Source organism: Anser brachyrhynchus, assembly GCF_964034855.1.
Source record: "Anser brachyrhynchus genome assembly, chromosome: 2".
Classification (NCBI taxonomy): Eukaryota; Metazoa; Chordata; class Aves; order Anseriformes; family Anatidae; genus Anser; species Anser brachyrhynchus.
The window spans coordinates 1,840,069-1,852,122 of record NC_137695.1 but is presented as its reverse complement, the minus strand read 5'-3'; the positions used below and the strand labels follow the sequence as shown (position 1 = coordinate 1,852,122).

The 12,054-nt window shown below is 47.3% G+C and overlaps 1 protein-coding gene across 2 annotated transcripts in view; it reads left to right on the top strand.

The window, feature by feature from the left end:
• PTH1R (parathyroid hormone 1 receptor) overlaps positions 1–12,054 on the top strand; it is a 124,945-nt gene that overhangs the window by 60,842 nt on the left and 52,049 nt on the right. For both annotated transcript variants that reach the window (XM_080579504.1, XM_080579505.1), the window contains one exon: positions 1,554–1,659. In XM_080579504.1, the coding sequence (XP_080435630.1) occupies positions 1,554–1,659 (106 nt within the window). The remainder of the gene's footprint in view (positions 1–1,553; positions 1,660–12,054) is intronic.

Below are 12,054 nucleotides of genomic sequence, written 5' to 3'. Positions count from 1 at the left end.
AGCACATCAGCTGCTTGAGCATTCACCGTTCCCCTCTGTAGGACCACATGTGAAATAAAGTCTAGGTTTACTTTTAAGTTGGATTTCATTAACCTTCATTATGTTATTTGTAATAAGTCTTGAGAACAGATTGGCCTTCAGCTATGCACTGAGGTTTAGACCTGCTCCATCCATCAGGATGTGGAGAGCTACCATAGGCATAACAGATTTACTGCAGCCAGTCTCACCAGCACAGTCAATACAGGTTAATAAATTAAAAAATAATAATAATAAAACTGTTGCTTTCTATAAAATAGTACAGCAGTCATTTTTGATTAAATTACACCATTAAGAAAAAGTGCTAAGTCCTGTAGAAGTCCAGGGAAAGGTAGGCTCTGCTCTTACTGCTTTTACAGTTTAATGAAGACCAAAAAAAAAGTATTAGGGAAATCGATGCAAAGAGAGGACTGGTCCTGGATGCCTGAGCAGGACACAAACCAAGTACCTAAGAGGCACACGAGGAAATGAGAGCGGCCGTATTGTATTAGATCAAAGCTCTTAATGGCATGATAACCAAAGCACTTGTTGGTCAGGCCTACACCATGGGTGTAACCCCAGCTTCCAGAGGCCAGCCCTGCCTAACGGGAAAGTGCCAGCTTCATGAAACAAGATGGTTTTTGTGACCAACAAGTGTCTCAGAGGGCCTTGTATCATTGTGTATCAGCAAGCAGCAAACAGAGGAGGGTAAAGTAGCTTCTGGGTAAAGCACCCTCCCTGCTCTGCCATCCCTTCTTCTTGTTCCTTGACCTCTGGAAACCTTACAGGCAGAACATAGAGGGGAAGAAATCAAATCTTCCAGGGTGATGTTCACAGCCTCCTTTCCCTGAGCCCTCAGTCAGGGGGCAGATGCTGTCACCTCATAGACAGCCCCCTAGGGCAGCCCCCTCTGTACTTGTTCTTGGATTTAGGAAGGATATTGATAGGAACTGACTCCATGGGGCTGAAGGCCTGAAAAAGAGGTTGTAAATAGCACAGCATTCATGATGCCAGGTTGTGATTCTTAAAGGGAGAAAAAGCCCTTGAACTTTTACCCCCTGGTAGTATTTTCCAAGAGGTGGGTGCCAGCAAACAAAGCATTGCTTTGCCACCCTGAGCGTTATATTTAATTATGCTTCTGTGTCCCAAAGGAAACAGTGTTTAAAAATGCTGCGCCTATGTTATTTACTAGAATGCTTTATTTCCCTTGGGTAATAGCCTTGTCCCTCCAAGCTGCAAACTGAGGCGTGCCACCCAAGAAGTTGCTCCCTTTCTGCGTGCAAGCATGTGTTTGCTGCGTGCAACTGCAATGTGCGCCTCCTTTGCCTTGTACACAAATATTTCCATGTGGCATCTTGTAGAGGGTGTTGCTTGGACACCAATTAGGGAGCAAAATGAGATGGGAAGAACAAGGCTGGTGAAAGAAACTGTTGGTGCGATGGAGATTGTGCATTCAGATCATCTGCATTGTCTAGGTAGCTTGTGCCCTGCTGCTTTTCCTGTGCTGAAGCTTAACCTCGTTTCTGCCATTGCTGCAGGTGGATGCTGACGATGTCATCACCAAAGAGGAGCAGATCTTCTTACTGCTAAAAGCCAAGGCCAAGTGCGAGCGACACCTGAAAGCCAAGGTGCCCAAGGTGCACGGTGAGTGTTCCCACAGCAACCCCAACTGCGGGGCTGGGGCTTGGAGCACATGAGGGGGGCAGCTGAAGACATCCCACCAGACTCCTTTTTTCTGGTTAAGCTATGAGAAAGATATTATAGCACAAGGTATTGGAAAGCATAGACGTCACATCCTCTTTCTCCCGTTCCAGATGCCAGATTCAGGGAGTCTGGAGGATACAAGAGAGATGGTCATGGGCTTACAGCCCTTATTGCTGTACCCAAACCCCAGGCAATGCATGGGAGGCATCACCCACCAGTACACCTTTGCAGCAGGACACAAGTGGTGTGGGAAACAAAGCAGCCTTCCAACACCCCTCCTGTTTCCCTCGAACAAATTGTCTCTATTCTCCTCAAATGGGCCCAAGCTTGGCTAAGCCCCTCTCTTCTACTTCCTTTCTATTTTGAGCTGTAAAATTACTACCAGATGTAGGACTGGGGGGAGAAGGAAGGGAGAAAGCTCTCTCATGTGGGCAGCAAAATAATCATCCCCCATTGGTTTCTTTCATCAATCTCACATGTGTTAATTATTGGCACCAGGGCTGTATATTGAGACATCCTGCACCACCCAGCTAGTCCTGCGTGGGCATCCTGTCCCCTCTCCCTCTACTGCCTGAGAGCAGGGGATGAGGCAGATTGCCTCCTACCTTCACCTTAGCGTCCTAGAGGTCTCTCTTTCCACAGCCAGCACTGGCAGAGAGACCTGGAGACCTCATCACCAGCCCACAAAAAGCTCCCCAAAGCCAGCTGTGATTTGGAGCAGAGCTGCCTGCCCACCTGGTGTCTCTCTCCTGTTGGAAATCACAGGAAGGGGCTGTAAAAAAAAAAAAAATCACTTTCAGTTTATTCCAGGCCTCCAGCTTTACATCAGCCAAAACCTCAAGCCACATCCTCTGTGCTTCTTTGTCCTATTCACCCAATGCCCAATTAACACCTCATTAAAAAAAACATATGTGCAAAGGCATTTCCTTCTGTTGTACTTCAGACCACCTGCCTACCTTGGGACAGGGTGATATCAACCAGCTGGTCTTGCTCTCACACCCTATTTTCTAGCCCTTCTCTAGGAGACCATCAGCATTTTGCCTTGATCTCTTAACGGGCAGCAGCAGTGTTGGTAGGGCTGGGGAGATGGTGACTGTGTATAACCAACAACCAGGTTTGGGGCTCCTTACCACAGTCACTTTGGTAGAACAAAGGAATCCCATCATGGGGTTTTGTAAGCACACCCGTGGTCCTGCTTTAAGACCTCGTTCTTCAACCATGAGACCAGCGTTAGCTCTTCCTTTGACTGCAGCAGAGAGGGATCTAATCCAGTGACATTTAGACATCTCATGGACCCGTGCTGAGTCCTGGCCTTGGAAAAAGTTATCCTGAGCTGCTCAAGCTATAAAACTTTGGTTTTCTGCTTCATCCTCTATAGAAAACCTCTGCTTGTTTCCAAGTAGCCCAGCCAAAAGGAGGAATCATTAACTTGATATCTACAGCAGTGCACTCGAGGCTTTAAAGACTCAGTGCAATCATTAACAGTAGATAGCTGGAACAAACTCATCTGCAAGGGATTCCTCAACCCAAAGGCAGAAAGAACCCTTACTTAGCCTTCCCCAAGAGATGGTGTCTTAAAATACTGTTAAAACCCCTACTTTGCCACACCTGTGTGACTCCCCCAGCAGTTCTCACTTGTGCTTCACAGGGCAGCGAGCTGCCAGACCACCTCTGGGATGTCAAAGATGGAGGGCTTTCAGTTTGGAAAAGAACTTTCCACTTAGCAGAGGAGCTGCCATCCAGAGATTTTAGGCTACAGACACCCCTGAACACACGAAATGATAATGTTACAGGATATTTGTGAACAGAAAAATTCAAAGTCTATTTTTGTGGTTTTCCCACCCCTACATGCTCCAGGAGTGTGAAGGAATGAATAGTTTTTGGCCTTCTTGTGTGCTGAGGGGTGGTAGAACAAACGGCTGTAATCTGCGTGATCAAATCTCTTGGCTAAGGCTCACAAGCTCAGTCTTTGCACATAGCTCAGCGTGAAAAGTGGTCAGGCCCAGTCCTTTCCTTCTTTGAAGATATGGAAACTGGGGTCTGGTTTCTATTTGTGCTGCTCACCCAAGGACATACGAGGCTGTGCACTTCTCAGCCAGATGGAGGAGGACTTAATCCCTTTGCATCTTCCCTCACTACAGATGCAAAAGAAAGCAATTTGGAAAAGGCAACAGTTTTCAAAATTAAATGTACTAATCCTCAGCTGCAGAATATATGCGGGCAAAATGGTCGTGACGTGGAGCAATATGGATCCTGGGTGAGCACTCCAAGCCTTCAGGCACTCTCCTGTGATACTGCTCCAGATATTCAGTTTGGGTGGCATAAGGACTGTTCTTGTATTGCCACCCCACCTGGTCCTTTCTCTGTCTTGTCTTTGGACTTTTAGTGGTAGGGGACAGAATTATACTTCACAGTGTGTTCAGCCCCAGCAAGACCTGGCCTTTCCTGGAAGCAAAGCATGTGATCTGCAGGCAGACCTGCTCAGGAAGATCTCTGTGCCATGTAATCCTCTGTGTAACAATAATGGCAGCACACATCACCAGTGTGCCACTATTTCTATGTCAATAAATCAAAAGCTGTTACCACCAGAGGACGATATGAATTTGAGCCAAAGTGGTCACAGTGTTGGTGATGGTGGCATGCAGAAGAGGTAGATTACTAATGGGCTTGAACATCTTGAGCTCCTTTTAGAGCTGGTGGATGGAGGAGAGCACCTTTGGGTGACATCTGTGTCCCAACTCTCTCCAGATATGGATCACAGACTAAACGTAGGATTTCTATTTAGATGAACCACTTAACACTGGGCTGAAGGCTGGACAAGATGTTCAGAGGTCCCTTCCAACCAGCATTTCAATGATTAGTCCTGCCCAGGGGACTTAGAATTACAAAGTAGTGACACTGAAGCTCCTTGGAGAGATTGCCTCCTCTCTGCAGCCCTCAGGGCTCAGGTATTGAGGACTGATGATGGCCAAGCTACAATGCAGCAGATACAGAACTGGAGAGAAAAGGTCTAGGTAATTCATCTGTTTTGGGGGTCATAAGGAAAACCCATCGCACAGTTGTCAAAGGACAAGATTTCTTCAGCCATTTTTCACTTAGTTTAAGAATCACACGCGAGGGGGAAAAACTATGCTGAGCTCTGCTTGAAGGAATCTAAATCTAACTCACTGCCTCCCGGGAACAATGCATCACTGCCTGGCATGTTAAAGGTGAAAAAGGAGATTGAAATCTCTTCCATTAGTTCCACTTCACTCTGTCTGAAAGTATCAAAAAAGGCTTTAGAGCAGCAGTTGGATCCAAGCTTTATGATCTGCCTGTGCCGCAGCATTCAGCTCCAACTGTGGGACACCCCAGTGACAGCCCCGTGACGTAGATGTTTGGGAAAGGAGAAAGTTACAGCATAAAATCCCTGGCCTGAGTCAATGAGGAGCAGCTTTGAACTCAAGAGTCCCATCTCTCCAGGGAAGCTCTAAACCACAAGGGTCATAGGAACAGAGACCTTTGACCCCATGGCTGTTTTAGAGCTTCCTTGCACCGCATATTCACTCGGGCTCTGCAACTAGCAAAGACTGCTGATGCTTCTTGCATCCCTGCTGCAGAGTTTTGTCTGGCACCCCTCCATGCTCAGCGTTATGGCTGGTGGAACAGCTTCAGAAGACCTTGAGAGAAGCACCCATTGCCGCAGGCACACAGGGATACCTCCTATACCTCCTCCTGCAGCTCTCTGAGCCACGGGGTGAGCACTTTTGCAGACAGCTTCTGCTTCTCCAAGGAGCTTTTTGAGGACCCCTTCCTGCAAAATCTGATTTCACCAACACTTCAAGTGCATACCCAGATTTGAGCTGGACTGAATGTAGCTCTCTAAGATGAGCTTACCTGGGAGGTGTCAGAGGTGTTTTAATATCTCCCCTCTCAGACAAGGAGAAAAAGTAGTCCCATCCACTCCTAACTGCACGCCATGTCTTGACTAGTCCTACAGGGCATCCCCCTACCAAGGGGAAGGAACATGGTTTAGTGGGTGACATTGGTAGTAGGGTGATGGTTGGACCAGATGATCTTGAAGGTCTATTCCAACCTTGATGATTCTATGATGAGTGACTTCAGCACAAGCCTATATCCTCGGTGAGATGTGTTGGCTAACAAAGGCCAGGCAGAAATGGGCTGTGGTGACAGACATGGTAAGGACCCGTGTGCATGCAGAGGCCAGTTTTCTTACCACAGAAAGCATGACTTCATTTGCTATTTTGGATTCCTTTAGCATGGAAGTTTGGGCAGGGCCAAATGGGGCAACTGATCAAGTTGAGAAAGAGCCTTTTTGGAGGAAGTTTGTTTTTCAGCTGAATCAGCTTCCTGGTCTGGTTCATCACGCAGCCCCATAAACAAGAGGGCTGTCACAGGGAGAGAAGCAGAGCCAGGAATTAGAAGTATTGGAGTAAGCTGTGTTGCACTGAGCACTGCCTGCTAAGCCTCTGATGTTTTGGAAGCCCAGGATGATTTATCTCTTGTTGCCTGCTCTAATTACACCCGTGTGGCCCTGCTGCACATCAAGAGGTGTGTGCATCCACTCAGTGCTGTCACATCCTGTCCCACCATCACCCTAGATGCTCGCCTATCCTTCTTCATCAGAAGTTGCCAGCTACCACCTGGCAGATGGCTGCTTGGATCCTCCTCCTGCCTGGGTGTGATTGCAGCATGCTGTCATTATTTATTCCACTCTATAGTAGTCAATGGTCTGTGTTTTCAGAAGCAGTGAGAGAATCTGGGACACCTTGTTTTTTTTTGATTTTTTTTTCTTTTTGATAGAAAGAAATATCACGTAAGCTGGCACGAAAGCTTGCTAGGGCTGCTGTCCTCATTCTTGAGAGCTGACGCACAGGGATATTCAACGCCTCACCTCCCATCTCAAAGGAGAGCCTGTGGCAGAGCCAAGATTTGGGTTCTCATCTCCTTACTCTTCAGCCAGGGCGCAAGCCACAAACCACATTTCCTTTTGTCCTGGAATTCAAGGTGAGGCTCCAAGGATTCAAATCCAGGTGGACAGAAACCGACGAAAATCTTTGGACATATCCCACTTGACTGAAACTCAAAACTCTCATCATCATTCTTGCCGTAAAGCCTCTGGTTTTGTTTTGAAATGAGGAAAGCACATCTGAAATTTCCTGCAGTGCAGTGGGTACCTGGATTCTCTTCCTCTTTTCCCCCATCTCATTGCTGAGTGCATTTCACAGGCCAGTTCTTCACCTGGTATGAACTGGCAGATTCCCGTTCAGTTTAGTGAGGGCATTGATTTGTCTCAGATTCGTTGCTTTCTCTCACAGTTCAGCACTGCAATTTTTTTTTTCCCTAACTAATGTCCATTCAGACTAATGTGATAAACAGTTAACAGGCAACCAACATTTAAATATAATAGTAATAACAACCAGAATTTCAGAGAGATCTATGGAGAAGTTAGAAAGTAGCTCAGCTCAGCACCAAAGTTTGATTTGGGGCTGTTATCTGCTGATCTCTTTTTCACCTTGTAGCTACCCACTCCTAATGTGTTTGCCTGTTAATAACGGGCTAGAAATGTCTACGTAGATTAATGCAAGTGAAGAACATGCACTGCGGGAGGGATCTGTGAGTCCAGCACCACTTCTTGCCCCATGAGATTGGGGAGCAGGTTTCTGTGCACCACTCCTCCAGTTCAGGCTTGGATTTGGGCTGGAGACACAAACCAGCACTGGCTCTTTGACTGCAAAATGTGATCCTGCCTGTGCATGGACTTCATTAGCTCTTCCCTGGGAAGCAGCAAGCCCAGAAGAGACGAGCATCTCAAATCATGCTCGTCTGCCTTCTGGAAGCAGGAAGATGTTGGTCTCCAGGCCAATCCATGTTGTCCTTTTCCCTTTGCTGGTTTTACTGGCTCTGTTTTATTAAATCCATAGTTTTATTTCTTAGCCTGCATGATGGTTAGCAAGTGCCGTGTGCCTTGTGGTGTGGTGCCAAAGAGCAGCAGTTTCCAGGGCGGCTCCTATCCAAGTGGCCAGTGAGTGGTTGCGTAGTTCTTCCTCCCTGGCCAGCATTGGCGTCATCTTTGTGCCAGGCCTGATCCAACGTGGCTCCAGCTACTAAAAATGGCTCTAAAACCCCAGCTAGCATGCCTAAAATTTGGACTGGATGTTGTGAAAAAAGGAAATGGTTGGCAGGTGCACGGAGAGCAGTGGCATTCACCCTTCTTGTAGAGGCTGGAAGGAGATGTTCATTGGAAGGAGACTTCTAAAGGCTGGAAGGGATGTTCAACATCTGTCTTGGTTTCAATTTTCCTTTGATCCTTGGCCCATGCCCTGATAGACCAGGCAAGTAGGCTGTCAACTGGAGTATTCAAATATATTATCTGCTGTCATGGCTCAGCAATGCGTTGTTCAATTTGATGCAACTTAACCACAGCCACGTCTAAGCCCCATTCTGACAGTGGCAGGGACCGAGAAGCATTAGGGTGAAGCATGGATTCGCTGGGGATTTCTGGAGAGTGGGAACATGTGGCTGTTTCTCGTGTGACTGTGAGCAAGGTTGATGGTCCAAAGGAAAGACTTAGCAAACAAAGGTTTAAAAAAAGAGATAATATAAACTTCCTTCAACAGTAATGAAACACTATTTATCTGTAAAAACTCCAAATTACATTATATTTCCCCCTAAAAATGTTACCTTTCATTAGTTTTAAGCTAACTAGTAGAGGGTGAGTCCCCTCCTTCCCTCCTAGCACAGACCACGTCGGCAGTGCCCTCTTCCCGAACTCACCCCCCAGGAATATCTCTGAGCCTGAGGGCTTGCTGTGGACCCCCGCTGAATGGGGCTGATATGGGCACAGCCCCGTGTGGACCTGTGCCAGTCCAGCGTGCTTCCACACAGCCCTGCCTCAGGATATGTTCCTCGTCTGTCACTTTTAGCTAACGAATACCCAGAAAATTAAAAACAAAACAACAACAACAAAAAAAAAGGGAAAAAAAAAAAGGAAAAAAAAAATCTGTCCCCACAAGCATTTGGCTTCCTTTCTTCTTTTCTCTCTTTTTTTCCCTTTTTTTTTTCTTTAAATTTAGTTTCTAGATGAAAGCCTTTCAGAAAGAACAGGAAACCCTAAAATTTCTCATCTACGTACATAAATATTAGATTTCAGCCATGGTGGGCAGCCTGATGCCACCCCAAAGTTAAACCTGGAAGGGGATGAAGTGAAATTCCCAGCCGTAAGCCATCAGACCTGATTTTTTTTTGCCCATGAATTAAAAGTCTGTCTTTCCCTGGTTTGGAAGAGGAGATGGGACATTTTGTGGGGGAAGAGAGATTTTTACACAAACCTGTTATTAGCAAAGGCCATCGGCAGTCCTTTTTCAGAGTCCTAGGTGTTGCAATTTGCCTCAGAATGGCTTGTTTTTTTAATAAATAAACCTGTTTGCTAGGGAGAGGGGTTATTTTTAGTTGAGAAGCCGTGTGTTTTTACCCAAGGTATGTGGGTTGCCTGCCTGAGTTTATTGCTCCATTGTCCCTAAAGGACCCATGCCCAAGCCCAGGCAATCTCTGGGCTTGAAGAAGCTCACAATCTGCTCCTGGCTCTCTTCCCAGAGGCTCAAGCCCCATCCCTGGTCATCCATCCTGCCAGGGTGTCCTCAGAGGTAGGGAGCAGCCTCAGGTGCCCTTGAAGCCAAGGGATATAAAAGCATTCAGGGCACTCCAGATTTGCCTGAACATCCCAGACCTCCATAAACCTCGTATCTTCTCCTGCTCTTTTAGCTTCTCCCTGTCTGTGGACCCTCAGTCCTCACAGCTCAGCAAGTCTGGACCACAGCTGTGGCACAAATGTTGCCCCCCAGACAACCTCACCATCCCTTTTTAGCATGCTCCCCACACAGTTTCAACCTGGGACAACCATCACTGCCCCTGTAGACACTATTTACAGACTAGCATGCGCCAGAAGAATTTTCTGTATGGCAGCGCATACAAGACTGTTCTTCTTGGGTATGCAAGATGGGGATTTCAAACGGATATGAGCCATGCTAGGCTTACAGGGCATGAAAACAGGCTATGGTCTTCTATATGGAGTGGTATAGGTGTAATCAGTGAGTCTTGGTCAAGACTGGGTTTCTCGTTATGTCTGTGTCTGTTCTGGAATAGGTCAAAAGAGCATGGAAGACCTATGGAGAGATGTGTTCTCCCACCCCAACCCTCTGCTACAGATAGTATTCAAGTCAGCAGGCTGTGATGGCTAGCAAGGGCTTGTAGCTCTTCACAGCTAGCTTGTGCTCATGCCTGAGTTCTCATGCTAGCAAGAGAAGTAATATTGAGAGTTGGCCTCTACCTGCAGATGTTTTTGGCCAAAGCCTTCCATTCCCACTGAAAAATTTCTTCTTAGCAGAGTTATAGGTCTTGCAATGCACAGGAGGATCAAGTATCAGGAGTTATGATAGGAATAAATGGTCCATGTGTGCATGGAGAAAGGGTAAATAACAATACGCAGGAACAGCTGCACTGCAGTACTTGTTACTACACTTATTTCTACACTTATTTTTAATGATTTATAAGACCAGCACTATCAGCTTGCAGAGGGAGATTTAGAGGGTTTTGGAAGACCTGGACACAGCAGAATGAGGGAAGGAGGATGCTTTGGCTGAGCAGGGCCAGTGCTGTCATGTTGGGTGCTACCACAGAGGCTGCTGAAGGGGCGGCAGTTTGAGTTTGGAATTGGCAAGGGACAGACAGCATGGGAAATGGGCTAGTGATGTCAGGGCGGCCGTCCCTCCAGAGCTGTGTCCTGTTAGCAATTGTCTGGTAGCATTCATAAGTTTGTGGTTTTCCCATTCTGCCTTAGGGAGGGGAAAGACATGGTGTGACAAGAAATAGCCCCTAGCCCCATGCGTCTCTCCCCTTCAAAGAACGTTTCCTCTAGGACTGAGCATGCAAGGGGTGCTCTACTCATTAAAGCCCAGCAAAAGTCTCTGGGGACCTGCATCCATCATTCACTTCTCCTCCCACTCAGACTGCCCATGCACACCCCCAGGTCTTTATGGATGTGCACACTGACACAGGGCACACTGTGCACACCTCCACTGCAACACCACATCCCCAGATACCCATGCAAATGCCCTTGGAGGCATGAAGAGCATCATTCCCCAAAACAGATACACACTTCTGCGTTGCACAGCATAGGCCAACAACAGCACACACCCTTCTGCACACATACCCACCTACACATCTATACAGAGATAAACACACACACACATGCTCTGGCAGCCAGGTCTGAAATACATCTGCAGCACCAAACACCCTATGCAGAGCCACTGGCCCTCCAAGCCTCCCTTTCTCCCCCTCCTGTCCCAAAATGCTGGGTCATTTTTTTGGTTGCTCCTCCCTGCCTGTTTCCAATCCACCAAATGTCCTTCCCGTAATAGAGTGACCACAATTGCACACCGTATTCCAAATGTGGTCTCCCTGGTGCCTTGCATGGTGCCAGAAGAAGTCGGTCTGATTTATATTCCATACCCCTAGATAAACACCTCGAGACCATGTTTGCATTTATCCAGCTGCCAAGCAGCTTCACAGATGGTTTTAATGTGTTCTCCACATGCATGTACCGTTTGCATAGGACTCGGAACTGAGACTGGAGGGAAGGACAGGGGGAAGGAGGCAAGGGAAATGTGACAGGCAAGGGAGAATAGCCCTCAGTGCATCCCGGGGATGCAGTCTGAGCAGTGAGCAGGCATGGCCCGAAAGCACCTCACCTCTCCCTCCCTCCCTCCTCCACTTGAGCAACCTGCAGTGTGCTGGGAATACCGACAGGGCTCAGGTGTGCAAGCAGAGATGAAGAAAGGGGCTGTGCAGAGCAAACTGGAGAGATGCATGTGCCCTTTTACCAAGCAAAAAGACCAGCCTTCCAACCTTCAAAAGCCAAGTCCCGCAGCAGTGGTATCAAACAGCATTTGCTTGCTCCGTCCTGAATAGCTTACTGGCTTGCACTAATGAAGACAATTTCCGTGCAATGAGATTTCAACCCTCAAGGACTAAGGAGAGCTGTAAGGCACGTCTGTTCTAAAACTACAGTAATAGGTGCAACTATAACCTCTCTGTAGTATGGCGCTGCTGTAAGGGAGCATTCACGACAGTCCAACCAACTGGAATGGGTATGCTATAATGGTAACCTTCAGACACCACAGGCAATGAGGCACAACTCCTGGAGGGTTTTGCAGGGCAGCCTTATAAAGTGGGCAAAGACAAACTATAACAAAATGGCATGCAGATGCAGAGAAATAAATCAGAGTCGTGACTTATACCTGCCCAGTGTAGTGAGATTATTGTGGAGGACCACGT